The 27,107-nt window shown below is 40.2% G+C and overlaps 1 protein-coding gene across 1 annotated transcript; it reads left to right on the top strand.

Moving 5' to 3' along the window:
- Positions 1 to 4,303: 4,303 nt before the first annotated feature.
- On the top strand, positions 4,304 to 18,923 carry SAMD7 (sterile alpha motif domain containing 7). The gene is made up of 7 exons (XM_020882116.2): positions 4,304 to 4,400; positions 5,638 to 5,762; positions 9,229 to 9,307; positions 10,571 to 11,199; positions 12,178 to 12,299; positions 14,890 to 15,000; positions 18,729 to 18,923. Exons 1-7 carry the CDS (start codon positions 4,312 to 4,314, stop codon positions 18,921 to 18,923), a joined length of 1,350 nt encoding a protein of 449 aa, XP_020737775.2. The 5' UTR covers positions 4,304 to 4,311.
- Positions 18,924 to 27,107: the final 8,184 nt, after the last annotated feature.

Here is a 27,107-nt window from a genome sequence, read left to right as displayed (position 1 = left end):
TCTGACTGTGTACCATGTGGAGGGAAAGTTGAGGGAACTCTCTGAAGTCTCTTTTCTAAGGGTACTAATTCCATACGTGAGGGCTTCACCCTCATGACCAAAATCACCTCCCAAAGACCTCACCTCCAAATACCATTGTTTTGGGGATTAGGTTTCAATCTATGAATTTTGAGGGGAGACATGAGGTCTATAGCACTGGGCAATGGTTTAAAAAAAAAATGGGGGCAACAAGAGATGCTATAGTTATATGTAAACAAACACTTGCTCACAAGTGTAAAGATGAACAGAAAGTAGGGAAGCCAAGAGGAGCCCGTACCGTCACGTTCAAGTGTAGTAGATGCCAACGACTCCTTGTCCTCCCAGGGACTTTCCTGACATAGAGACATTTCCCCAGACTCTGGAATAGTTTACATTTTAAGTAAAAATTTGGTAGGCCAATTAAAAATAATAAACCATATCAGAAGGGTCACAAAATTTTATAGATTATATTCAGTCCCCCTGGTATTGCACAAAAGGAAAGAAAGAAAACCCAAGCATTGTGGAATCCAAAACAGGTATGGTACCAAGGAGGGCTTTGGATGAGGCTTATCTCTGATGCCTCACTTCTTCAACTCCATTGGCCTGATACCCTTGAGTTCCTCACTTGTTTCAGTGAACACATGAATAACTGAAAAAAATCATGCTGTGTGATTGCAGACGATGGACCCTACGGAGCCTTGTAGAAATATGCCTCTGCCTGGAGAATCCGGAGGTCCAGAAGAAAGGCATTTGTGTCGATTATCCGGTGGAATGACATTAGAAGGTAATCACCTGGCCTCGCAGAACCACACATCGTTGCTGCCTTAACCCCATTACACCTTTCTGAGTTCACCTGTAACCACAGAGGCCATATCCCATCTCAAGCACCAGTCTCTCTCTGCTTCAGACTGAAGGCTTTCACCCACACTGTAGGAGCTAGTTGGATCTAGCTTAGACATAACCTGGGTACAAGGGAGAATTGTGCACTCCAGCAGGGGCTGACACAAATCAAAGGATAAATGGCCAACTCTATGTCTTCCACTGGGACAGTTATGAGATGTGAACATAATTTTTTTTCCTTAGAGTATTCCCAGCAGGGTTGCCCATAGTGGTAACTCACACTTTAACTCACCTCTTGTGGGCTTTCTTCTCTCCCTGGTCTCACTTACCTACTCCCTCAAATAGGCTTCCTGGGATTCCCCTCCCAAAGGAATTGTGTGTATGTGTTTGTCTGTGTGTGCTCAGTCGTGTCTGACTCTTTGCAAACCCATGGACTGTAGCCCTCCAGGTTCCTCTGCCCATGGGATTATTCAGGCAAGAATACCGGAGTGGGTGACTATGCCCTCCTCCAGGGATCTTTTAGACAGAAGAATCGAGCCCTCTTGCATCTCCTGCATTGGCAGCCAGATTCTTTACCACTGCACCACCTTACCTGCATTCAAGTCCTTGGCCCAGCCTGCTTTGGAGGAATCCCAAAGTGAGATGATCTCATCAACTTTTGGTTAACTAACCTCCATGGCACTTCCCTGTGGTATCATGTGTGAGGTAGCAGGGTGGTCAGCCTCTAGGCAATGCTTGCTCTGGAGGGATTTTGTACTGCTCCCTTTCTGCCTTCTCCTTCCTCCAAATTGGTCTCAGGCATCTCATAACATGCAAGATGAACATGGTACATTATAGCTTCAAAGATTCTGTCTCACTCATAGCTAAGTTCAAACTTCTACCAGAATCTGTCAATTCATGACACAGATCAATGTTCAGTAATGTTTCAAAAGGAAACATCAAGTTGTGTCCCGCGATGTTGTTGTTATTATTTCCCACAGTGAAAGAAGAGCGTTCTCAAGCCTTTATTAAAATGACTTTTCCAAAAACTGGAAGAGCCCACTATACCCCAGCCACTTAGCACCAACGAGCAGCCTGCCTTAGCCCATTGTTCTTTTGTATAATGGAAAGACGGCTGTGCACCAAACCTCAGATATGGAGGATCCAAGCCACGGCACAGTGTCCTCGCCAGAGATACAAGCCCACAGCTGATACACCTGGCCTATGTTCTTTCCTGGCATCTCACCCTGGCTGGCAGGCATCTGGCAGATATTTTTATCCTGAGTCTGACTGGTCACTACCCTGAGGCCACTGTCAGAGAGGAAATTATATTGGCCTCCCAGATATACAATGAAAATAAATCTACATAAAGAACTTTTAAAAAAATATATGAATGGTGAAAGCCAATGTTAAGTGACCTATGGACTTGAATTTCCAATTTGATCAGTAGGTTTAGATCTGGAAAAGAAGCTGAAGAAGTGATTGCTTACTTGCATGCATGCGTGCTAGGTCACTTCAGTCATGTCTGACTCTTTGCAACCCCATGGACTGTAGTCTGCCAGGCTCCTCTGTCCATGGGATCTCCAGACAAGAACACTGGAGTGGGTTGCCAAGCCCTCCTCCAGGGGATCTTCCCAACCCAGGGTTTGAACCCACCTCTCTTATGTCTCCTGCATTGGCAGGCGGATTCTTTACCACTAGCACTAGCCTGACCTGGGAAGCCCCAATTGCTTACTTAAATATCATTATATTTTTAGTTTTGGAATCATATGAATGTATTAACTATTTTAAAAATTAAATATATGCATGAGAAAGAGAAAAAGAAACATCGCTACTTTGAAAAGTTAGAACATTTTCTTCCTAATTTCCTTTTTTTTTTTCTCAAAAATAGTTGTCTATCTCAATTTTTTAAAAAGTAACAGTTGAGGATTAAGAAGCTAAAGTAACTTGTTTGACTAACACTCTTTTAATATTTAAAATTATTCAAAGAATGTTAATAATTAACAAGAAAATGTAAGACAAAATTTTCTCTCTTTTACAATGGTCACATTTTCTGATCACTAGGTTCTAGATAAAGTTATTAAAGCTTGTGTTTATGTATTATATGTTTGGATATAACTTGTTTTAGTTAGACACAGTCTCATGAAATCAGCCTCTATTCACTTTAATTAGATGTGTTTCGGGCCTTTAGGAAGATTCTCCTCCTCTTTTCTGTTTTAATCTTTTCAAATTTATTTTTTTTCTTATTTTTTTTTCTTTTTATTAGTTGGAGGCTAATTACTTTAAAATATTGTAGTGGGTTTTGCCATACATTGACATGAATCAGCCATGGATTTACATGTGTTCCCCATCCCGATCCCCTCTCCCACCTCCCTCTCCATCCCATCCCTCTGGGTCTTCCCAGTGCACCAGCCCTGAGCACTTGTCTCATGCATCCAACCTGGGCTGGTGATCTGTTTCACCCTTGATAGTATACTTGTTTCAATGCTGTTCTCTCTGAACATCCCACCCTTGCCTTCTCCCACAGAGTCTAAAAGTCTGTTCTGTACATCTGTGTCTCTTTTTCTGTTTTGCATATAGTGTTATCGTCACCATCTTTTTAAATTCCACATATATGTGTTAGTATACTGTATTGGTCTTTATCTTTCTGGCTTACTTCACTCTGTATAATGGGCTCCAGTTTTATCCATCTCATTAGAACTGATTCAAATGAATTCTTTTTAATGGCTGAGTAATATTCCATGGTGTATATATACCACAGCTTCCTCATCCATTCGTCTGCTGATGGGCATCTAGGTTGCTTCCATGTCTTGGCTATTATAAACAGTGCTGCGGTGAACATTGGCATGCACGTGTCTCTTTCAGATCTGGTTTCCTCGGTGTGTATGCCCAGGAGTGGGATTTCTGGGTCATATGGCAGTTCTATTTCTAGTTTTTTAAGGAATCTCCACACTGTTCTCCATAGTGGCCGTATTAGTTTGCATTCCCACCAACAGTGTAAGAGGGTTCCCTTTTCTCCACACCCTCTCCAGCATTTATTGCTTGTAGACTTTTGGATAGCAGCCATTCTGACTGGTGTGTAATTTAACAGTGGGTGCATACATGCATTTGTGCCTCAGGAAGTATAGAAACCAAAATGCGTTGTAATAAAAGAAAATGGTATTTCTGGAATCTTGCAAAACTGGTTTAATTTTATTATTGGTCGTCATGTGGTGCGGTGTTATCTGTGGGCTCTCCAACAAATTCCAAAGGCACACAGAGTTCAACAATTGTATCTGGGTGCTTACAATGGAGGGGTTTTTGTGTAACTGAAAGCTTGGTGTAGCTACTCTTCCCAAGTACTGGGAAAATACAAAAGGTGTTCATCATTTCAAGAAGAATTCAGTTTGCCAAAAAATGGAGGTATATGTTGACATATCTATCTTTTTTTTTTTAGAACTCCATCAGTGGCGAGAGATATTGATGATAAATCCAATGATGGCCATGAACCCTCTACTGCCAGCATCAGGGCAGCAGAGAATTCCACTGATTCCCTCACCATTTGAACCTCCAAGTGTGGATAGGTATTCCTCTCCAATATGATATTCTGGTCTAAGGAGAAAATGGATGTTACTAAGTTTCCAAACCTTAGTGTTGTCTTATAGTCTAATGTTATCTCAAGGAACTGTGGTGCAGTAGTCTGCTGGCCACATGTTCAACAAAGTTCCCCTCTGAAACCTCTTTGACATCCTCTCTCAGTAAATAGCTAACGAGCACCTGCCATGTGACAGGCATTGCATAGGTGCAAACGAGGATGGGTAGTATGCTAGGGCTGCCGTAACAAAATATCACAGACTGGGTGGCTTAATTTTATGTCTCACAGTTCTAGAGGCTAAAAGTCCTAGATCAAGGTGCTGACAGGTTTGGTTTCTCCCAAGGCGTCCCTCCTCAACTTGCAGGCTCGGCTGCCTTTTCGATGTGTCCCCACATGTCTTTTTTTCTGTGTGCAAGCATTTCTGGTGCCTCTTCTCTTTCTTATAAGGACACCAGTCCTATTGGGTAAGGGCTCCACCCTTATGACTTCATTTAACTCTAATTACCTCCTTAAAGGTCCTATCTCCAAAACAGAGTCACATGGGGTGGTTAGGACTTCTAACATGTGGATTTTAGAGGGGGACACAATTCAGTCCCTAACAATGTGATATCCTAGGTTTCCTGTGATAGAAGAATTCTTTCTTTGCAATAAAAGTGAAATTATCAGTATTTTGGTTGCACATTCTGGCACCTTCCTATCTTCTTTTCTTTTGAATATATATTCTGGAATCTGGGGAGAGAGTAAAATTCATTATTATACTTGTTCACGGAGCATGAACAATAGAGTTGGATTTCTAGAGACCACTAAAGTTTGGAGAAGTAAATTGTCCATCCAGGTAGTGACTGATTCTAGATGGCAAAACTCAAGCTTGAGTGTGTTCATCAAATAAGGAAAGACTTTTATGATCAAGAACAGTATATAGTCATGAAAAATCAAACATTGGTATTGATTTGATTAGATCATTTTTTTCCCTAACATCCCTAAAACTTTCCTGCTTCTCTGTTATGTTGTCAGGTGGGTCAGTCATTCCCTACTAGAGTCCTGCCTTCCCATTTTTCTTATCATATTTCTTCTTAAACCAATAGAGATTGCAGGACTTTCATACTTCATTTGGGGAAGAAATGATAGAATCCCATGTGGCAATTAAAAAAAAAACTCACTGCTATGAAATGGAAATTTTGTACAAATCTATTTTCATTTTACCTGTTTTGTATCTTTTTCCTTAGAGATTTATTGCCTCCTACTGTAGCACCAGCTGACCCAAGACAGTTTTGTGTTCCTTCCCAGTTTGGATCTTCTGCTCTATCAAATGCAAACATGCCAAACTTGCTGTCCAATCGTGTCTACTCAGGTATCAGAAACTGATGTCTCTCATCTCTGGAACCACTGTGAACTGAATTGCTGCATTAAGCTTGCCATGAAATTTATTGCTAAATTTTGGAGGCGAAACTGTATGGTGATAATGCTTACAGTTTCTACAATTACTACCTAGGTTTAAATCTTGGTTCCACTACTGTGTAAGTTGCTTAACTCCTCAAACCATCAATTTACTGATGAATGACACGAAAATCTGCAATTAATATCTGTCTTACCTTACAAGGAACTGATGAAGTCATAAGGAGATGAGATCTGAGAGTAAAAGGCCCTGGGGCAGTTTATATTTGGTCTGATAGGCCAGTGAGAACTTGCCTTCTACTTGGAAGAACAGGGAAAGCTCTTGAGGAGTCTGAGCAAAGGAATGACATGGTCTGACTTACATTTTACCAGGATCACTCTGGCTACTGTGTTAGGGAAAAACTTACTAGGATTCAAGTTCTGGAGTTAAACTGATGGGAGTTGATGGGCTATTAGAATAGTCAAAAGATGATGATGGCCTGGCGCTGGGGTTACAGTAGGAATAGTAAAAATGGTTTGATTCTGTAAATACTTTGAAGGTAGAAACAACAGGATTTGCTCAGAGTTTAGATATGAGATGTGAGAAGAGGAGCGGTGTTAAGGAAGACATAAAAAATTTTGGCTGAGAAATGGGAAAGGGGGAGTTGCTATTCACTGAGTTGAGGAAGACTGTGAAAGGAAGAGTTTTGGGGGTGGGAGAGATAGCACAGGCATCTGCAATGCCTACCTGACAATCAATAGGAGATGTCCACAAGGCAGCTGCGGTCCAGAGAGGATATCTGGAGATGACCTGGAGATTAACTTTGGAAATCATCAGTATATATGAGACTCGATGAGATCATTTATAAAGTGAGTTAAAAAGGATGAGTTAGAAGTTAAAAGGATGACCCCTAGGATCTAGAAGAGGAAGGGAGATATAGAAGGAGCAACCAGTGGAGTGGGAGAAAACCCAGAAGAGGATAGAGGCCTGGAAGCCAAGGAAGAAAGTGCTTTTAAGGAAAGAGTAAGAAATTGTGTCAAGCATGCAGCTCAGAGATCAAGTAAGATGAGGACCAAGAATATATGATTAGACGTAGATTTGTGGAGGTCATTAATTATCTCAATAGGAGCAATTTCAGCAGAGTAGTGTCAACAAAAACATGAATGTGGGGCTCCAGAGAGAATAAGAGATGAGAATTTCCTCACAACATTGAAGATCAAACTGATGCATCTTATCTTCTCAAAACTGTATTCAATGAGTTTCTGTTTGTCCCGGTTCTCCAATTCCAACAACTTTTGATAGGAATAATGTGAGTAAAAAGCCTAAGACAAAAAGAAATATGATCGGTGTCAGGGCCATTGAAGACGCTGACCTGCCTGGATTTGAGCATATTGCATACCACAGTGCATGGATCTGTTTTGATGAGTCTGAGCAAGGGCCAGATCGGAAACTGGATGCACCCACTGGGGTGTGACAGGCCCAACAACTGAACCTGGGTGGTAGCCCCCTCTGGCAGCAAGAGCCCAGTAAATACATAGCCCAAAATTATAGGTAACAGATAAGCAGACCTGTGAAATAGTTGCATTGCTGGTCCAGAGAGAGCTTTTTAGTGGTTAAAAATCCAGAAACTGCTAATAGTTGGATATGAACAGGCAGGCTGACAACCTGTCCCAGGTACAGAGGTTAGTCTCCCACCCCAAGGCTAATGTGTAAGAGAGTAAGGAAGAGCAAGGTAGAGCCTTGGTCCTATAAAATACGAGCTACTGAGTTAAGTTAGGAAAAAAGGAATTGAGACAGGGATCAATTTCAAAAATTGGGATATTAGGTAAAGAGTGTATTATCACAACTGGACTAGCACTAAATTTGATGTCAAGTATTTAAGAAAGAAAAAGAAACTTGAAATAGATTTGATGAGTCCAGATTTTACAGGATGCTAAAATCTAGGTAATGCTAAAATCTAGATAATGAGAACTGTGCCCTCTGCACTGGTCTTTTTACGCGGACGTTCTCTGCATCTTTGGGGATTAGCCCATGGGTTGGCAGTTTCATGCTAGCCTGCTATCTCAAGGAGCATATCTTGAAACCACTGAACTACAAAAACATAGAGTTTTAGAGTCAGAAGAAGCTTTAGAGTTTACATCATCTAGCCTTTGAATTTTACAACTGAGAAAGAATCTCATAAAAATAGAGTATGGTGTACTTCAAGATAGGTTGTTATTAACAGTTTAATGAGCTCTGCTAGCTTGGTGCAAGGCAAGTATAAAATCTGTTCTAGGCTTCATGATACTAGCCCTCTTGTTGGGGAGAACAGATTTATACATGAAAAACTATCATTGAACAAAACTATGTATAATCAGGATCATTTGTGTGTCTGTTATTGTTAGAGTGTGGTCTGTAGGACCTATGCTGGTCTGAGAAGTGTTTCAACAATAAATACATAGACAGAAAGGTTTAGAAACTTTTACAGCCGTTTGACAGGGTAATTTTATGTCTATTAACCTGATCATTTCAAGTACTGCTTGTGTTCATTCTTGTTTTCATTTCAATTTTCTGAAACATCATTTATGTATTTTTAAAGAGTCCATGATGCGTTGGAAATTTTAAAAGGAAAAAATAATCCTTCACCATGGATGATTTGAGAAGCACCAGCATAGACTGTAAATGTGTTAGGAATCCAGAGAAATTTTTTAAAAAAAATCAGTATAAGCATGAATTTACCAGGCAAGAATAGAGCCTTGAATTCTGATGACGCTGACATTATTTCAAGACATTTTGAAAGGTTGACACAAAGAATGTAATTGCTGTTCAACTCCATTGAAATTGTTTTGTAAAAAGTATTTGCCTCAGCTGCACCAAAAAGTCAACATAGAGAACTTCGTATTTTATCCCCTTACATCACTGTATTTATTTCCAGGGTTTTCAGTACATCAGGAAGAACTTAGTTACTTTTTTTTAAGGTCAACTAATTCTTCTTACCACCCCCAACCAAAAAAACAAAACAGTCATCAATTTTTATTTCAAAAGCAAGTAGTCAAGAGATCCACAGTTAATTTCATCTTTTTCCTTTTGAAGTATGGTAGGAAAACATTGCCAGTTATGAGACCCATACTTAAAGGAAAAAAATTATCTGGGGGGTTTCCTGGCAGTCCAGTGATTAGGACATGGCGCTTTCATTGCAGGACCCCTGGTTCAGTATCAGGGAAATAAGATCCTGCAAGCCATACAGTACAGCCCCTCCCCCCAAAATTATTTAGTGTTATCATGCGATTACCAAAGTGACTCTAAGATGCTGACAGTCATGAATTGACATCATTTCCAAAATTGTGCTCCATTGGTGGTTTTTTGCAGACACTGTTTTAAACCATTATATTTTCTTTTTATTATCTTCAAGTGGATATTGTTAATTTGTTCATGGGGTGAGATGGTGGTTTTCTTGTTTAAGGTTGGGGCATTTTGCCACCTGAATCCGTAAAAGCAATGGCTAGAAGGAATGAAATGATTCAAAGGCAGCATACTGCCAGGTAATGTAACAATCTTGTTTTAATTATTTTCTATTCATTCACTTGTCTGTGTATTCATTTAATATAAATATATATATGTTATTTACATACTTTTATATATATTCATTCATTTATTATGTATGTATATTGTTGTTTTTGTATATGTTGTTACATTTGTGTATATGTCTTTGTTGTTTAGTTGCTCAGTTGTGTCTGACTCTTTGTGACTCCATGGTCTATAGCCTGCCAAGCTCCTCTGTCCATGGGATTTTCCAAGCAAGAATACTGGTGTGGGTTGCCATTTCCTTCTCCAGGGATTTGTATATGTGTATTCACTGATTATATACATATACACACACATTCTGATTACTTTCAAAAAGTATTTCAGGAATACTACAAAGAGAGACATATACAAACATGTACACAGGTTGGTTAAGGATAAAAGCAAGATTAGAGATTACACAGTGAAGCTGAGTTCATAGATCATAATAGTCAGTCGATGTCTCATAATTAAACGCCTACCTATGATTCTTTTGAAATTCATTTTGGCAATTCTGTCTTAAATGACTTCAATTCTGCCCAGAGATAGGAGTCTAGGAGTCAAGCTTGCCAACCCCACTTCAAACTCTGCCATCAGAGCCCAGACAGCCCCTCGTTAGCCTAAAAGCATGCTTCAGCAATCAGAAGAAGACAGTAATAATGACCAGGGTATGGCTGTGGGTGAGAAAAGGCATCAGAGTCAACTTTCTCATCAGTGGACACTAAGGGATTCAGGTGATGACCAATAAGCAAAGTAAAGCAGGCAAAAATACCAGCAAGCCCTCCACTCCTCCTCCCTTCCCCTACCCTTACCACGTCATTAATTTTAGCAATTGAGACCTACTGCATTTCTTCAGACTCACTAAAATTGTAGTGCAATGTTTGAAACCTTCTTCCCAGGACTTCAGTTTCTTTGAGGATTAATCTCTGGCAAGAAACTATTCTGTGTTGTGTTCTCCCCATCCCTGCTAAAATTGCCTTATCCAGTAGAGATACTGTTCTAAAGACTGGCCTTGGACTTCCACTGTGAGACTTAGCCAAACCCTTCATCCTCCGATCTTACTCTGAAACTCTCCTTCCAGTGGCTTTCTGGGAGATTTGCGTTCATGCCCAACAAAGTTCAGATAAATGACCTAAAGACTTACAGGAAAAGCAGAGGTGCTACATCAGGAAAGGCAGAGGGCCATTGAAAGTATTTTCCTAATGGTCTTCTTGGGTTTATAAAATATTTTGTTTTGTTTTTAGGATGGAAATGGAAATGCATGCCATTTACCAGCAAAGGAGAATAGAAAAAGTTAATTCTAAGGGACTAGCAGGCCTCGGGATCCCATTCATTTATGGCTCCAGTATCCCTGTGGGCCCAGCCACCTTCCATGGCAGGGGCATGCTCCCAGCCAGTGACATGCACGTTCACCGAAGCACCCTGAGAAACCTTCCGGGAAACCCCATGATAGTGGCGACTGGTCCACACTTTACAGAGAACTGGGGGCAGAAATGTCGTCGTCTCAGGAGAGGTACCGGGAGTCAGAAAGTTCTAGACAGTGACCCTGAGAGTTCTAAACGTCAAGTAGAAGAAAAGCCCCTAGGCCAAACCCGTGCAGTTCTCTATGAAGAGAACGAGTATAGCAAAGACCCAGAAATGGAGGCTCTGGACAATCACGCATTGGATGAAACCAGTGAAAAGCCACCTACAGCTCTTGCTGACACCTGTGGAGAGCTGGAGCCCAGCCACAGAAAGCCCTGGGGAACTCAGGGAACCCCCCTGGAAGAAAAGGCTTGGGACGACGGGAAGGAGAAGGCCTCAGAGCATGGTCTGGCAGCCTGTGGAGAAAAGAATGGGGTGTACCCCCCAGCTCGTGGATCAACTCAGCCAGGTAGGAGTCTAGGGGCCAATCCCCAGGAACCACAGGTTGTCAGGCCCGTGAAATTATTACACATGATCTGTAACCATTGTGTTTCTTTTTATCCATCCTACTTAGGATTACCCCCTCTTGAAAAACTTATTACATTAGTTCCAATCAGCCAAAACAGTGAAATGTACCTCTTTTTATATATTATTATATAGAGAATTTTCAGTGAAGTCTAGAAATGTATAAATATAAGGAAGGATGGGAAAACCTTCCAGAATTTTTAATTAAAAATTTAATTTAATTTAGTATCTTCAGCACAAAATAGAGGGGCTTCTTTCTTAGAAGTATGATTCACTCTCCCCTGTATTTAAGTGCAGTAATAGAAAAAATAGACAAACAGAATCTCTTTCAATGTTCATTCTTGTTATGATACAGTTTAACCTAAAAGTATTAACACACTATCCCCTGCCAAACACACTGAATAGTTTTCTAGAACTTTTTTAGATTAAAAAAACAACAACTGGAATTTCTTTAGATAAAAATATTTTAAAACACAGGGACTAGGGTATGTGTAATTTAGCCACCACACCAGCTGTTTCCCTAACAAAGTATTAATTTGCCATTTTGATGAAGATGGAGCTGAATTCTTGTGTGGCTTAGAGAACATCATAAATCACGTAACATCATAGAACATGGTGTTAATCTGGAGAATGAAATCCACAAGGTATTTCTTTTGAAATCTGAGAGAAGCTGAAACTTTGTTTTTATTTATGATAAGGCAGTCATTAAAGATCCTTTAGAGGAAGAAAAGAAAGGAGACAGCTAAGCTTCTTTAGAAATCATCTCTCCATAACTCAATAGCTTTTAAGGGAGTTACATATAGATCTACACCAAGGAGCTGCTCTGTGGTAGTAGAATATGAGGCAATTAATATAACTATATATAAAACTGTACTCTTAGCTTCACCCTTTCCCACAGAATACTTTCCTTTCCATTTTAAAGGAACACACGTCCTGCTTACAATCAAGGAAAATCTATCTTTGAATGAAGATATTCAGAAATGGACCGTGAATGATGTGTACAACTTCATTAGTGGCCTTCCTGGTTGTTCAGACTATGCTCAGGTGATGTAACATTTAAATATTTTTTTTTTAAGTAAAGTGACTTTTAAAAAAAATAAGACATTTTGAAATATACTTCCTTCATAACAAGTTCTATCTAACTTGATTTTGACCCCAAAGAGCACTCCTAATGATCTCTTCGTTTTTATGTCATTGGCTCCCCTGGAACAGAAGCCTCCAACTGATGGAGCTTGAGTCATGTGCCCACACCCCAGCTTCAGGGGAAGCTAGGAAAGCCAGTGTCTGGCTTTAGTTTCAGTCTCCTCATCTCCTCATTTAGTTTCATCTCCTCTGAGATGTAGGGATTCTCCCCAAATTAGGAGGTTCAAAGGTCAAACACCCAAGAAGAATGAGAGCTATCTACTATAGTCCCAATTCATCCATTTAGCAAACATTTTGGAGGTATGTACTTCTGTATCAGAAGTTTTAGGCTACTAGTCATAATAACAGAAATATGTACTTTATTCTAAAAAGGACAAGAAGGAAATACATTTGAAAAGTAGGAAATTAATTATTTTAAAATTCCTTTTTTGTGCTAGAGCAATGTGTTAAAATGTCTACACATATAATTCAATCTGATAGATAAATACTATTTTTTAAATTATAATGAACTGCTAGGATAGTTGGAAAGTAAAACCAGTGTCACTTATCAGTGATAAAAATGGGAAAACCAGAGATAAAAATAGTGGGCTGGCAAGTTTTTGAGGTTTATGTCAATGTTACATTTTCAAGTATATAGTTTACTTTTTCAAGTGATTTTAATAACACAATTCCAAGCAACAATATACCAACTAAATCTGACATCATTAGCTTTGGTTTATATATTAAAGGAAAAGAAAGCAAGAAAAGGACATTATGATTTAACTACATCATAATTAATTGATGTTAGAGATAATTGTTTTCAGATCTTATTTTGTGGTATTTTCCTTCAGTGTAATGCTGTTAAATTCTTCTTTTCTTTTCTTTCCTCTTTCTTTCTCCCTTTGTTCTTTTCATGGGACCAATGGAAAAGTCACAGAGTAGTAATTAAGAGTATGGCTTATGAAAGTACAAGTTCAAATCCCGGCTTTTCCACTCTCTGGACATGTGACCTAGGACAAGTTGCCTCTCTCCTTGGTGTCTCAGTTTTTTATCTGTAAATGGGGATAATAGTATAATACTTTCTCAAAGGACCATTGTATTAATGAGTGCCTGGCACCTTGTAAGTACTCAATATATTCTAATTTCATCATTATATCTGAGGCTTCTAGAGAAAGCAGAATCTCAAGTTACTTATGAGGCAAGTTGTATTTTCAAGTCACTTACTTTATGTTTTTGCATACCTGCTAAAAATGTTTGTTCTATTTTTTCCTAACTCAAGGAGTATAACCTTATTATTTTATTACTAGTCATTAACTGTAAGTAAGTCACTTTTTAAATTTATCTGTGCCACTTATCAAGTGCCACATCAACCACTGGTTCAATGGAGTTACAAAATTCTGATAGCCAAAAACATGAAATCCCATGTAGAATGAATGTTTCGTTGCTGACTTCTGATGGACTGAATCTGTTTGAACTCGCTATTTTTAATCAGTAAGTGATTCACAGTCACAAAAATCCAGTTTATAATAACCACTCTTGTAATAAATAATATTACATGCATTTCATACTTTATAATCCCAAATGTCTCCTTGTGGGTACCAAGAAGCCACATAAACTCAAAGACCTCAAACTTTACTGATTCATTATCTCTTACCAACAGGATGCCAGAGCTTCCTTCCCCACCCCTAGGAGTGGCACAATTATTTCTAGGTGTTTCTCAAATGTGTTTAGGATCAAGTCCTGCTCTTGTTTCCTCACTAAAGTCGGTTCCCCTCCCAGCAATTGCTGGTGTTATCAACAGCTCTGCCTGCGTTTTCCTCTCCTCCCTTCACTGCTCATCTAAGGCAGGGCACAGAGGCCCTGTGTAAATGTGAGAGTTTGAAATTTGCCTGAAATGGTTTTTACCCATATCCCTTCACTCAGACTGTTTGTTCATTCATTGATTTGTCCAGCAAAGACGACTACACATCTGTTTTGTACCAGGCACTGCATTACAGATACATCAGTGAGCAAAACATAGGCCTGCCCTCAAATAAAAACTATTCCATGTTGAAATTGAGTTCTATATTGAGAGAATTGGGTGGCTTATACAGTGAAGAATCTGCATGCAATGCAGGAGATCCAGGTTCGATTCCTGGGTCAGAAAGATCCCCTGAAGAAGAAAATGATAACCCACTCCCATATTCTTGCCTGGGAAATCCCACGGACAGAGGAGCCTGGTGGGCTACAGTCCGTGAGGTCACAAGGAGTCAGACACGACTGAGTCACTAACACTTTCATACCTTTCACTTTCATAGAGAGAACTGCAATGTACTCCAAGGATTGTTAAAGAACACAAACAACAGGCCACTGAAGCACAGAAAAGAGAGTAACTGAAAATAAGAAATGTTACAATTTTTGTGTCATCCTCAAGCAGTCCTAATGTTTCTCCCAAAGCTGAAAATCTATATGTGAAACAAGATTTTTTTTAAAAGACATTTAAACAAAGTTGACATCTTTTATGTTTAATAAGGTATTTAAAGATCATGCAATTGATGGAGAGACTTTGCCATTACTCACAGAGGAACATCTTCGAAGTGCTATGGGATTAAAGTTGGGACCAGCACTGAAGATTCAGTCACAGGTAGGTGATTTTTCATAACTAAACGTGCATTAATGTTATGAAGCTTAAGAGAAATATGTTATTTTCTTGGTGGTAATATTAACAATACCTGTCTAACCTCTTTACTAAACTTTTGCCCTCTATGGGTATGGGCATGATAGAATAAAGGAACATGAAAACATCAGACGGGGCATGGTACATGTCCCTAGGTTCAGTTGGAAAGGCACCAAGCAATGGTGTATTGGTCTGTGTTTAACGATCTGCTCTCTTTAAAAATGAACCCTGATTCACAGTATTTGTCAATTTCTGTAGTGTAAAATATTCCCACCAAACTGGCTGACAAACTCCAGATGGAACTGAATACAGGATTGGGAAGAGATGCACAACAGCACTCTATTTTAGACTCCCTTCACCATATGGATAGCACAGGTGTAAACAACCTCAAAAACAGTGATGATAATAAACAATTATAGTAAAATAAGTAGATAAAATAATTAAGTGGTAGTTTGGAACATTTAACATTTTGTTGTTCTTTAGTTGCTAAATCATGTCTGAGTCTTTGGGTGCGACCCCATGGACTGTAACGTAGTCTGCCAGGATCCTCTATCCATGAGATTTCGCAGGCAATATTACTGCAGTGGGTTGCCATTTCCTTCTCCAGGGAATCTTCCCAACCTAGGGATTGAACCCACATCTCCTGCTTTGCAGGCAGATTCTTTACCACTGAGCCCCCTAGGAAGCCTATTTAATATTAATACTTTAGCTTTCTATATATCTAACTGTAACTTTATATCATTTAGTTTTTAATACTGGCATTTTTAGGGCTTCCCCGGTGGCTCAGAGGTTAGGAATTCACCTGCCGATGCAGGAAACGTGGGTTCGATCCCTGATCCTGGCAGATCCTACGAGCTGTGAAGCAACTAGGCCACAACTATTGAGCTTGCACTCTACAGCCCAGGAACCACAACTTCTGAGTCCTTAGGCTGCAATTATTGAAGCCTGTGGGCCTAGAGCCCGTGCTCCACAGTAAGAGAAACCATCGCAATGAGAAGCCTGTGCACCGCAGCTAGAGAGCAGCCACAAAGACCAGAACAGCCAATGAATGTGTAATTATGATATTTTTAACAATTTGCTTGCAAACTTCTTATAAGGTTAACAGTTGGTCTCAAGAGCTGAAATAAGCCATAGCATCTTTTCTCACCACTACCTCCACTGCTTCATTCTGGTCTAAGGCAACACTGTCTCTCATTGGATCACTGAATTAGCCTTCTAACTCTTCTTCCTGCTCTGCCCCTGCCTACCCAGAGACTATTCACACAATAATAAAGAATGATTCTTCTAATACATGACAGATCGTGGTACTCTTCTGCTCAAAATCTGCAGTAGCTTCCCATCTCTTTCAAAGTCATATATTATTTGCACTCCTCCCCACCCATCACCACCCTTGCCTTCCTGACCTCATCTTGACATCTCTCTCCATAAGTTACTGCTTTTGCCCATTCACCTCTGGATGCTGTTTGAACATCTAGGCAGGCTCCACCTTAGTGCATCTCTCTCTGGCTGTGGTGCTCCCCCCACCCCGCCCCCCAGACATCCTCATGCTTTGCTCCCTTCATCTTTGCTCTGCTCTCCCATCTCAATGAGGTTTGTGTGGTTCATGCTACTTAAAATTGCACACAGCCCAATCCCCATACATCCTCCTGCCATCCCTTTTTCTGCTCTTCTCTTCTCCCCCATAGCACCTATCACCTTCAATCATACAATATAGTTTACTCATTTATTACCTTTATATTTATTTTTTATTTCTCTCTGACCCCACTAGAATATAAGCTCAATTAGAGCAGGGATCTTTATCTGTTTTGTTGACTGAATAATCTCAGAATGTGCAAAACCCATAATAGGTCAATAATTATTTGTTGAAAGAATGAGCTTCCTAAAATCAAAACCAAGAGGCCTCAACTAATTCTTTCAGAATTTATATAGTACTCTACCTATTTACAATATATTCAGGCCAGGTACTGAGTTTCTAAAATGTCCTTCAAAAACCATTTTTATTTATCTAAACTTTTTAGGGTAAAGAAGTTCTTTATTTCTAATGCAAATACTTCAAGGTTTCCATTGGTGGTGTTTTTTTTCAACTTCTTATTCTAGAATAACTTTAGATACAGAAAAGTTATGAATAGAGTGCAGAGAGTTCATCTAGTTTTTCCCAGTGTTAACTGGGAAAGCATATTTGTCAAAGCTAAGGAATTAACATTGGTACAATATGATATTCACTTTTACATGATTTGTTTTTCTTTAGTGAGGATACTATATCTCTTGGAATACTTACAATAATACTGCATGGTTCTTTTTCCTCAAATCAGATTTTTTTTGCTTTGATTTATCACTTTGGTTGTGTTTTTGTTTTGGGGTTTTTTTGTCTTTATAATGTGGCCAACTGCAAGTCATTCTTAATCTTCTCCTCACTTGCTATTAACATTACCCCTCTATATCATTTTCATGAGGCTGTAGTCATTTCTTCTGCTCCTGATATATGTAAATACCTCCATGCAGCCCAACTGAGCTATTACATCCCAGGCTCCATCTGCCAGCATAACAAGGCAGGGCTTCCACAGAAGCTGTGGGAAAAGGGGAAAGGGTTGGGGGGAGATCCCACTGATGCTGGCAACCAAATAGAACATTTACAGAGTCCTTGGGATTGGGATTGCCCAGGGGTCCAACTGAAGCAGGAAAAGTGAAAGTTTCTGAGCAACATCTGAACGTCCCAGAAGGTGAGCAAGCAGGAGTGCATCTCCATCTCCAAAATGGGAATCAAGGGCAAAATTCCATTACAGCAAGAACTGCTAAGAAGGAGGAAACCCACGCTTCAGAACAGAAACCTAGGAGATAGACCTGGACTGGGCACAAAAGGAGGGGGGTAGGAGAAGAAAACACTGGAATTTGAGAACTCAGATATTATGAGAATGGAGGGAGCTTGGTGTTTGAGCTGCAGCAATGTGAACAATACAGAAACCTCCTGGGTCCCCCTCAGGGTCAGGTTTGTGCACGAGCATGCAGGTTAGTTCTGGCCCCCAAGTCGCCCGGGCTTCCCTGGTGACTCGGTGATAAAATATCTGCCTGCAAATGCAGGAGAATCGGGTTTGATCCCTGGGTCAGGAAGATCCCCTGCAGAAGGAAATGGCAGCCCACTCCGATATTCTTGCCTAAAGAATCCTATGGACAGAAGAGTCTGGCTGGCTTCAGTCCATGGGGTCTCAAAAGAGTCAGACACAACTGAGCAAGTGAGTATGTACCAAGTCCCAGAGCCACCTTATTTATGTCTCAAAACAAAGCCCACTGGAGGCCAGCTGTGTGCTGAGGTTCTAAACAGTTTCAGCCTCAGCCAGAGAAGGATGGGCTGGGTGCTGTGATGGTGGAGTCTGGTGTCTGTGGGAACTCTTGTGGGACCCTTGGAAAAGGAAAAGCTGAGGGAATGCTGAGTGAAATAATCATGTGCCTTGATGAACCATAGCAGGACCAAGAACAGGAATTGGTAAGTTCCTACCATCTCTATACCCAGTTTTACATCGCAAACACTGTAATTCTGGAATAAAAAGCCCACCACATCCTAGAATTGTGTCCTCCACAGTTGTGCAGATGCCCTATGCCTGGAATTACCTCAGCCTCCCTGCCACCTGTATCTTTGAAGAATATGCTGTGTTATTGAAAGGATTCATAGATTTAATTACTATATTTTGTCTTCAAAGGTATCTCAGCATGTGGAAAGTATGTTCTACAAGAAAAGTCTTTCACTTCCTACCCACACGAAACAAGCATTCGATCAACCAACAGATACAAACCCGCTTTTGGATTTTAACTCCTGGAGTGATACATTGGACATTCCTTGTTCCCAGGATATGATCATTCCTAAAGGAACTGAGCGAGATAATATGAGAAATTAAAACCCTCCTGGAGCAAGAACAGTCTTAATTGTTTCTCAAAACACTCTAGGATATTCTGAAAGGTGTGTAAGAGTTTTCCAGGACCAGATGGAGGCTGAGAGAGAGAGGAAGCCTATCCACCTGAGCTGTCCCAGAGGGGTCCTTGCCCAGGCTTCAAGGAGTGACCTCAGCTTCAAAGTGTTTGCACGTGTGCATGTTAAGTTGCTTTCAACTCTTTGTGACCTTATGGACTGTATCCACCAGGCTCCTTGGTCCATGGGGATTCTCGAGGCAGGAATACTGGAGTGGGTTGCCATGCCCTCCTCCAGAGAATCTTCCCAACCCAAGGACTGAACCCACATCTCATGTCTCTTGCATTGGCAGGTGGGTTTTTTTTACCACTAGCACCACCCACCTGGGAAGCCCTCAGCACAAAGTAGCTGGTGTGTGTTAGTCGCTCAGTCGTGCCCAGCTCTTTGCATGGACTGCAGCCCACCAAGCTCCTCTGTCCATGGGATTTTCCAAGCAGGGATACTGGAGTGGGTTGCCATTTCCTTCTCCAGGGGATCTTCCCAACCCAGGGATCGAACCCAGGTCTCCTGCACTGCAGGCAGATTCTTTACCATCTGAGCTACAAGGGAAGCCTGACTATGATGAATTCGTTTTTGGTGACCACCAAAACTATGGAAGAGAGGCTTGTACTTGACGTACAAGTTGGAGTTTTCCAGCTGAGAATTAACCCACTAAATAAATGTGTGGCAAAGAACAAAGAAGACAGAAACGTGATATGAAAGTGCTCAAACTCTGAAGCACTACTCCATTACCAACTATCAGTCAACAATTCATTCCTGTTAATTAGAGTGAAGCTTCCAGTCATCATCTTTGTGTTCAATCAACAAAATCTAACAACCAAAATTTAAAAATTAAAAGGAAATACTAAAATCTATCAAGTTACCTCATAGCAAGCTTCAGAATCTAGACACGTGTAAACGTTCTGCAACATAGTTAACATGTCCTGCAGCAACACTCTCCAGTGAGACTCACTGACAGGAAGCTGCTTTCGAAATGAAGGAGAGACTTTGGAAACATCAGGAAAGTTACAGTTGAGTGTTTCCAGAAGGAAATCTGTGCAACAGCCAGAAGAACTGACTGAAAAAAAAAGAGCTCCTTTCTTGGTTTCCCATCCCCTAACCCAGAGAGAGACAAAGGCAACCCAATGGAGCCAGAAGGAGGCAGAAGAGCAGGTGTAGAAGTACAAAATAGAGAAAGAGAGGAGCTGACCACAGACTCCCACCTTTCCTCACGGCAGGCATCCAGCCTGAAGGAGGCCAGAGAGAGGACAGGGCAGAAGCTTGAACTTTAAAGTCCAGTCAGTTCAACTGTTACTCAACATTTCCTTCTGATATGAAGCCATGTTATGACTAAAAATATCTGGAGGACTGCTTATTATCTGATAGGGAGAGGAAAAGGCATAGTAACCACCTCACAGTGCACCCAAGAGGTGGGGGAGAGTTATCTCCGCAAAGCAGGACTGAACTGGCAAGATGGAGGAGAGGCGATGACGGCGGCTTCTGTTCATACCCAGGGAGCCCCACTCTTTCAACTTCCCATTTAACAGAAAGCCTGTGAGAAGAGCCACAGGAAACTGATGAGTGTTTGCTCAATGAGGGGACTGAGTGACAGGGAGGTGAGGGAGACGTCTTACTACATACCCTCTGGTATATTTAAAAATTTTAACTATGAGAACGTAGTTTCTGTTTTTAGAATTTATATTTAAAATAAACAAACTGAAGTAGGCAGCCTCTAAGATGGCCACCCCTGACCGCTGTTTCCTGGTGTTCATACCTTGTGCGATCCCCTTCCCTTTGGGCTGCACATAGGACTCCTTTCTAAGGGGTAGAATATGGAAGATGTGACGGGCTGTCACTCTGTGGCCTCTGTCTCAGGTACTCTCTCTCGCTCTCTGGATTGCTCACTCTGGAGGCAACCATCTTCTCTATGTCTCTGGGCTGTCTGTGGAGAGGCCAGTGTGACTGAACTTGGAAATGGATCTTCTGAGGCATGCAAAACAGCCCCATGGGGGAACTTGAAGGTGGCTTTTCCCCATGTCAAGCCTTGAGATGACTATCCAGCTCCTGCCCACAGCTTGATGGCAGTCTCGTGGGTGACCCTGAGCCAGAGGCCCCCAGCTAAGCCCAGATTCCTGACCCACAGAAACTGTGGGGTGATAAGTATGTGTTTCCAGCCATCAATGGAATCATTTGTTTCATAGCAATATTTTTCTAAAACAAAAATTTAAGTTGCACTGATAAACATATATAGCAGGCTTCCCATATTCACTTTTTGATTTAGAAGGTAGGCTTTTGAATTCACTTCCCCACAGGTCATGCTAATCTAGTTGATCTTTGCTTTCTTTCATTTTTAACATGAAAACAACAGGGTTTTTGACATAAAATTATACTGTATTATCAAATATGCATGTGGACCAAAAGGGGACTGTTGGTCCCTTTGAGTGGAGAGAGAGACTCAGAGAAAGAAATAATTCTTGCAAATTTCAAAATTTTAAGAACTATTTTGTCACATGACCTTTCACCTACTGTAATTCCCAGCACATAGAAGTTTCAGCAAATACCAAATGTGAGTTAACAGGTGTTATGGTAAGGGATAAAGTGAAAGCTTAATTAATACTTTAAGTGGCAAAAGGATAGGGATCATGTGATTCAATCCGTATGATAGTTTTTTAATTTCTTATCCCTGCTACAGGAGGGATGAATGATTCACTTGAACAGATGTGTCTCAGTGTTGATCTAATGAAAATGTTCTGATATGCCATCCTGGCATGTACTATCACCAAAAAAAGCACTGTGCTTAATTTTAGAACCACGCATAAAAAAGGAAACATGTAAAGGAGGCTCTCCCCAGCTCTCAGCACTCTTTGGAAGAAAAGGAGACTGAAATTGCTTGTCCATACTAAGATTGTTTCTTTCCGGATTCATGACTCTAGGGTACCTTTTAATAAAAGACCCATTTTAATGATAAAAATTATTTTGAAGGGTGAAAATTTTACTCATATTAACATACAGAAGTAGTTTTTAACTTTTCTGCAAATGCAACTTCAGTCTTGAGTACATTCTGTACCTTTTGTGAGACTAAAACAAAAAACAGCAAAAACAACAACAAAATTCTCTCTCGTGTTTGAAAACCAATCACAATAAAAATGTGTTTGCTAAATAGGATCTTCTGACTCGCGAAACATTCTGTTTAAACAGGTGCAATACATATCCATACAATGGAGTACTATGCAACTGCTCCTCTCTGGATGTATTATACCCATTAAAAAGCAGTGATAGAATTTAAGTATCACCGTTTTGCACACCTAAAAACTAAAGGATCTAAACAATGGTCATAAACGACCCTTTTTTTAGAGTGCTACTTTACTTATTCTTTTATTCATTTGACTGAGCTGGTCTTCGTTGCTGTGAGAGGGCTTTCTTTAGCTCCAGGGAGCAGAGGCCACTCTTTGTTGTGATGTGCAGGCTTCTCATTGCCGTGGCATCTCTTGTTGTGGAGCACAGGCTCTAGGCTTGCGGGCTGCAGTACTTGCATCATGTGGGATCAGTAGTTGTGGCTCCTGGGCTCTAGAGCGTGGGCTCAGTAGTTGGGGTACACGGGCTTAGTTGCTCCACGGCATGTGGCATCTTCCTGGACCAGGGATCAAACCTGTGTCCCCTGCACTGGCAGACCAACTTATCCACTGTGCCACCTGGGAAGTTCACAAATGACTTTTAACACCATAAAAAGGGAAACAGATATGATATGCCTCTTCATGGAGGCTTATGAAACAGTTATGAAAACAGCAAAATCCAAACTTCGGGAAAGTGTGTAGTATAAATAACTTAGTTTTATTCAATAAATAAATTTCAAGGAAAAACACAATGGGAAAGGAAAACAAATAGATTAAAAGATACTAAGGATTCAAATCACTGAGATGTAGATGTTTTAGAAACAGGTGGTGATGGTGGTACATGGTGACTCATTAATGCCACTGAACTGTACACTTTAAAAAAAACTGTACAAATTTTATGTTATATATGTATATATTTATCATAGTAAATTTTTAAAAGTTCATATAATTCAATACAATTATTTGTATGCCAACTGAATACACTAAAAAAGAGAGAGAGAAAAATAAGTGGGGGAATTTAACATGATTGGGGATATTCAATGCTATTAAAGAATTATTGTCTGTTTTTTATATGCAATAATAGTGATTTTTCTATTGTGGTAAGAACATTTAATATGAAATCTTTCCTCTTAACAAATTTTGAAGTGCATAATACAATGTTCTTAAGGAACAATGTCATGTAGCAGATCTGTAGAATTTAGTCGTCTTACCTGGGTTTTTTTTTTTTTTTTTTGAGTTCTTATATCTTAGAGCTGTATGCTAAAATATGTACAGATAAAATGATACATGTTGGATCTGAGATTGATTTTACCTAACCTACAATGGTTTATTTTTTGTGGAGCCTGAGAGAATACTCAAGGCCTTGGGTCAGAGACAAAGGTCTTTATTACTCATGACATAATAACCAGCACAAACATCGGCATCTTGCTCTCGGGTGCCACTGGGGTAGCACAGATGGGTCCAGGGGATGCCCGCACATGCACTGCATTGCTTCACAGCTATGGAAAACTGATCTTGGGAAACTCACTAGTTTTATAGCAAGCAGTAAGAGCAAGAGCAAAAACCTACTCCTTGTCCAGGGCTGAAGTGGTGTGTGGAGGGGTGGGGAGGAGATGTTACTTCATTTCTTAAGGTTCCTGAGTACATAACCCACTTTGAGAAATGGACCTGGTAAAAAAAGTCAGGACCTTGCCATCTTCATCTACCCAGCAAGAACAGTAAGAACATAAGAGGCCCATGAATTTGCTTCAAAAAAATCTGTTGAGAAAAAATGGCTTGGTAAGTCAGTGGGAGTATAGTGAAACAAGTCTGGCTATGAGTCGACACTTGTTGAAGCTGGCTTGTGAGTATATGTGAGTTCTTAAGGTTCACTATACTATTCACTTGGAGGAGGAAATGGCAGCCCACTCCAGTATTCTTGCCTGGAAAATTCCATGGACAGAAGAGACTGGAGGGTACAGTCCATGGAGTCGCAAACAGTCGGACATGACTGAGCATGACTACCACACACACACACACACACACACACTATTCACTGTTCCTTTGTATATGTTTGAAATTTTTCACAATAAAATTTTTTTGAAATAAGTTTACCAAATAATTGTCTTATACAATATGTATGGATTCCAGTATTTTTAAATAGAATATGGAAAAATATATATTTGCTATTTTAAATTTATGAAATATTTTGTTCGGCCTAATAATACTAAGAATATACTTCAAGCAAATGTCATACCTCATTATGGTAAACAAATGCATTGTTGTTTTCTTACAAATATATGAAATGTCTGTTTTATGGAGACTTATGATCAATTTACAGTATTTTTCCATCTTGACCTTTGCCAAATAAATCTCTCCTCATATAAGACAACAACATGAGGTGCAAAGTCTTTAATGTATCTGCTAAGAATCTTGAGATGTCATTGTGCAGTGAAAAGATAATCTCCCCAGGAAAGGTAATAGTTCTCCTAAAAATCATTGGGTGCCATTTCGAAAAAATGTGAATGCTTTTAGGCTGTGTATATGTTGTTAAATTTTTATTATTTATTTTGAGCTCTCCCGGGTCTTTCTTGCTGCACGGGCTTTTCTCTTGTGGTGAGTGGGGGCTCCTCTTTGTGACAGTGCATGGACTTCTCACTGCAGCGGCTTCTCTCGTAGAGCACAGGCTCTAGAGTGCAGGCTCAATAGTCATGGTGCACAGGCTTAGTTGCTCCTTGGCATGTGGGATCTTCTCCACCCAGATCGTACTCATGTCTCCTACATTGGCAGGTGGATTCTTTACCACTGACCACCAGGGAAGCTGCTGCATATTTTTTTAAACTATATTTCTAATGTATTTCACCACCATCACCTCTTTGGCTCACTCCCTAAGGAGTGATTTTATTTTGCTAGCTAGAGTGGCAACAAGTTTACTGATTATTTGTTGTTCAGTTGCTCATTCATATCCAACTCTTTGTGACCCCATGGACTGCAGCATGCCAGGCTTCCCTGTCCATTGTCAACTCCTGGAGTTTAATCAAACTCAAGTCCATTGAGTCAATGATGCCATCCAACCATCTCATCCTCTATCGTCCCCTTCTTCTCCTGCCTTCAATTTTCCACAGCATCAGGGTCTTTTCTATTGAGTCAGTTCTTCTCATCAGGTGGCCAAAGTATTGGAGCTTCAGCTTCCACACCAGTCCTTCCAATGAATATTCAAGCTTGATTTCCTTTAGAATTGACTGATTTGATCTCCTTGCAGTCCAAGGGACTCTCAAGGGTTTTCCAGCACCACAGTTCAAAAGCATCGATTCTTCAGCACTCGGCCGTTTTTATTGTCCAGCTCTCACATCCATACATGACTACTGGAAAAACCATACCTCTGACTCTATGGACCTTTTGTAGCTAAGTAATGTCTCTGCCTTTTAATATGCTATCTAGATTTGTCATTCTTTTTCTTCCAAGGAGCAAGCATCTTTTAATTTCATGGCTGCAGTCACCATTCACAGTGATTTTAGAGCCCAAGAAAATAAAGTTTGTCACCGTTTCCATTGTTTCCCCATCTATTTGCCATGTAGTGATGGGACCAGATGCCTTGATCTTTGTTTTTTGAATGTTGAGTTTGAAGCCAGCTTTTTCACTCTCCTCTTTCACTTTCATCAAGAGGCTCTTTAGTTCCTCTTCACTTTCTGCCACAAGGATAGTGTCATCTGCATTTCTGAGGTTATTGATATTTTTCCTGGCAATCTTGATTCCAGTTTGTGCTTCATCCAGCCCAGCATTTCTAATGAGGTAGTCTGCATATAAGTTAAGTAAGCAGAGTGACAATATGCAGCCTTGACATACTCCTTCCCAATTTGAACCAGTCCATTGTTCCATGTCTGATTCTAACTGTTGCTTCTTGACCTGCGTACAGGTTGCACAGGAAGCGGGTAAGGCTGCCTGGTATTCCCATATCTGAGAATTTTCCACAGTTTGTTGTGATCTACACAGTCAAAGGCTTTAGCATTGTCAAGAAAGCAGAAGTAGATGTTTTTCTGGAATTCTCTTGCTTTTTCTATGAACCAACAGATGTTGGCAATTTGATCGCTGGTTTCTCTGCCCTTTCTAAATCCAGCTTGTGCATTTGGAAGTTCTCGGTGGTTCACATACTGTTGAAGCCTAGCTGATTGTTTAATTGAATTCAATCAGTATTTTTTTCATTTTGCTAAGAAGTTATTCTCATCAAATAAAACAAAAACAAGAATCTCTAATACCTTGTTGCTATAAACAAGTTTACTTTTGTCTTAGTTCAGGCCGCTATAATAAAATAGTATAGACTAGGTGCTTTGTAAACAACAGAAATATATTTCTCATAGTTCTGGAAACCGGAAATCTTAGATCAGTGTGCCAGCAAGCTCAAGTTCTAGTGAGGGTCCTCTTCCGGGTTGCAGACTGATCGCTTACTGTATCCTCAAATGGCAGAACTCAGAAAGTTGGAGCAAATTCTTATGTCCCTTCTTAGAAGGGCATTAATGCCATTCTTGAGGGTTTGACCTTCATGACTTCATCACTTCCCAAAGACCATACCTACTTCCTCATACCATCACACTTAGGGTTATGATTCAATATGAATTTTGGAAGAACACAAATATTCAGTCTATATCACCTTAGAACCCATTTTCTGTTAGTCTTCTCTCAACATTCTTGGGTTCTTTGTTGTCTAAAAGTTATTCAGCAATCTCAGATGTCATTCTGTGATTTTTGAGGGTAGGAGAAATAGCAAGTTTCTGGACTTTTCTGTAAAAGAAAAGTAAAAATTGTAAAATTTGCATTTCTATATAGAGAGGAGCCAATTTCACTTCAAAAAGGATGTTTCCCTCTTAAGGTAGACTGGGCCACTTGAATCACAGACTAGAAAATGCCATTCAACTGCTCCTTGAACACTGCAAAGTGTTCTGTGGAAGCTAGAAATTTCAGTGCTTTCCATATGGGTCAAGCAGATAATGTGCTGAACTGTCAACTTGGTTTTTTTTGACATTTGTGGGACTAATTCAACCAGT

The sequence above is a fragment of the Odocoileus virginianus genome, chromosome 4 (genome assembly GCF_023699985.2).
Source record: "Odocoileus virginianus isolate 20LAN1187 ecotype Illinois chromosome 4, Ovbor_1.2, whole genome shotgun sequence".
NCBI lineage: Eukaryota > Metazoa > Chordata > Mammalia > Artiodactyla > Cervidae > Odocoileus > Odocoileus virginianus.
This window is presented reverse-complemented; position numbering and strand designations above follow the sequence as displayed.

What these genes read in the sequence shown, in the direction of transcription:
- SAMD7 (XM_020882116.2), top strand. Translation starts at nt 4,312, where the DNA reads ATGATGGCCATGAACCCTCTACTGCCAGCATCAGGGCAGCAGAGAATT. An exon ending in CAAAGGCAGCATACTGCCAG is followed by an intron (nt 9,308 to 10,570) that starts GTAATGTAACAA and finishes TTTTGTTTTTAG; the next exon opens with GATGGAAATGGAAATGCATG. An exon ending in TCGTGGATCAACTCAGCCAG is followed by an intron (nt 11,200 to 12,177) that starts GTAGGAGTCTAG and finishes TCCATTTTAAAG; the next exon opens with GAACACACGTCCTGCTTACA.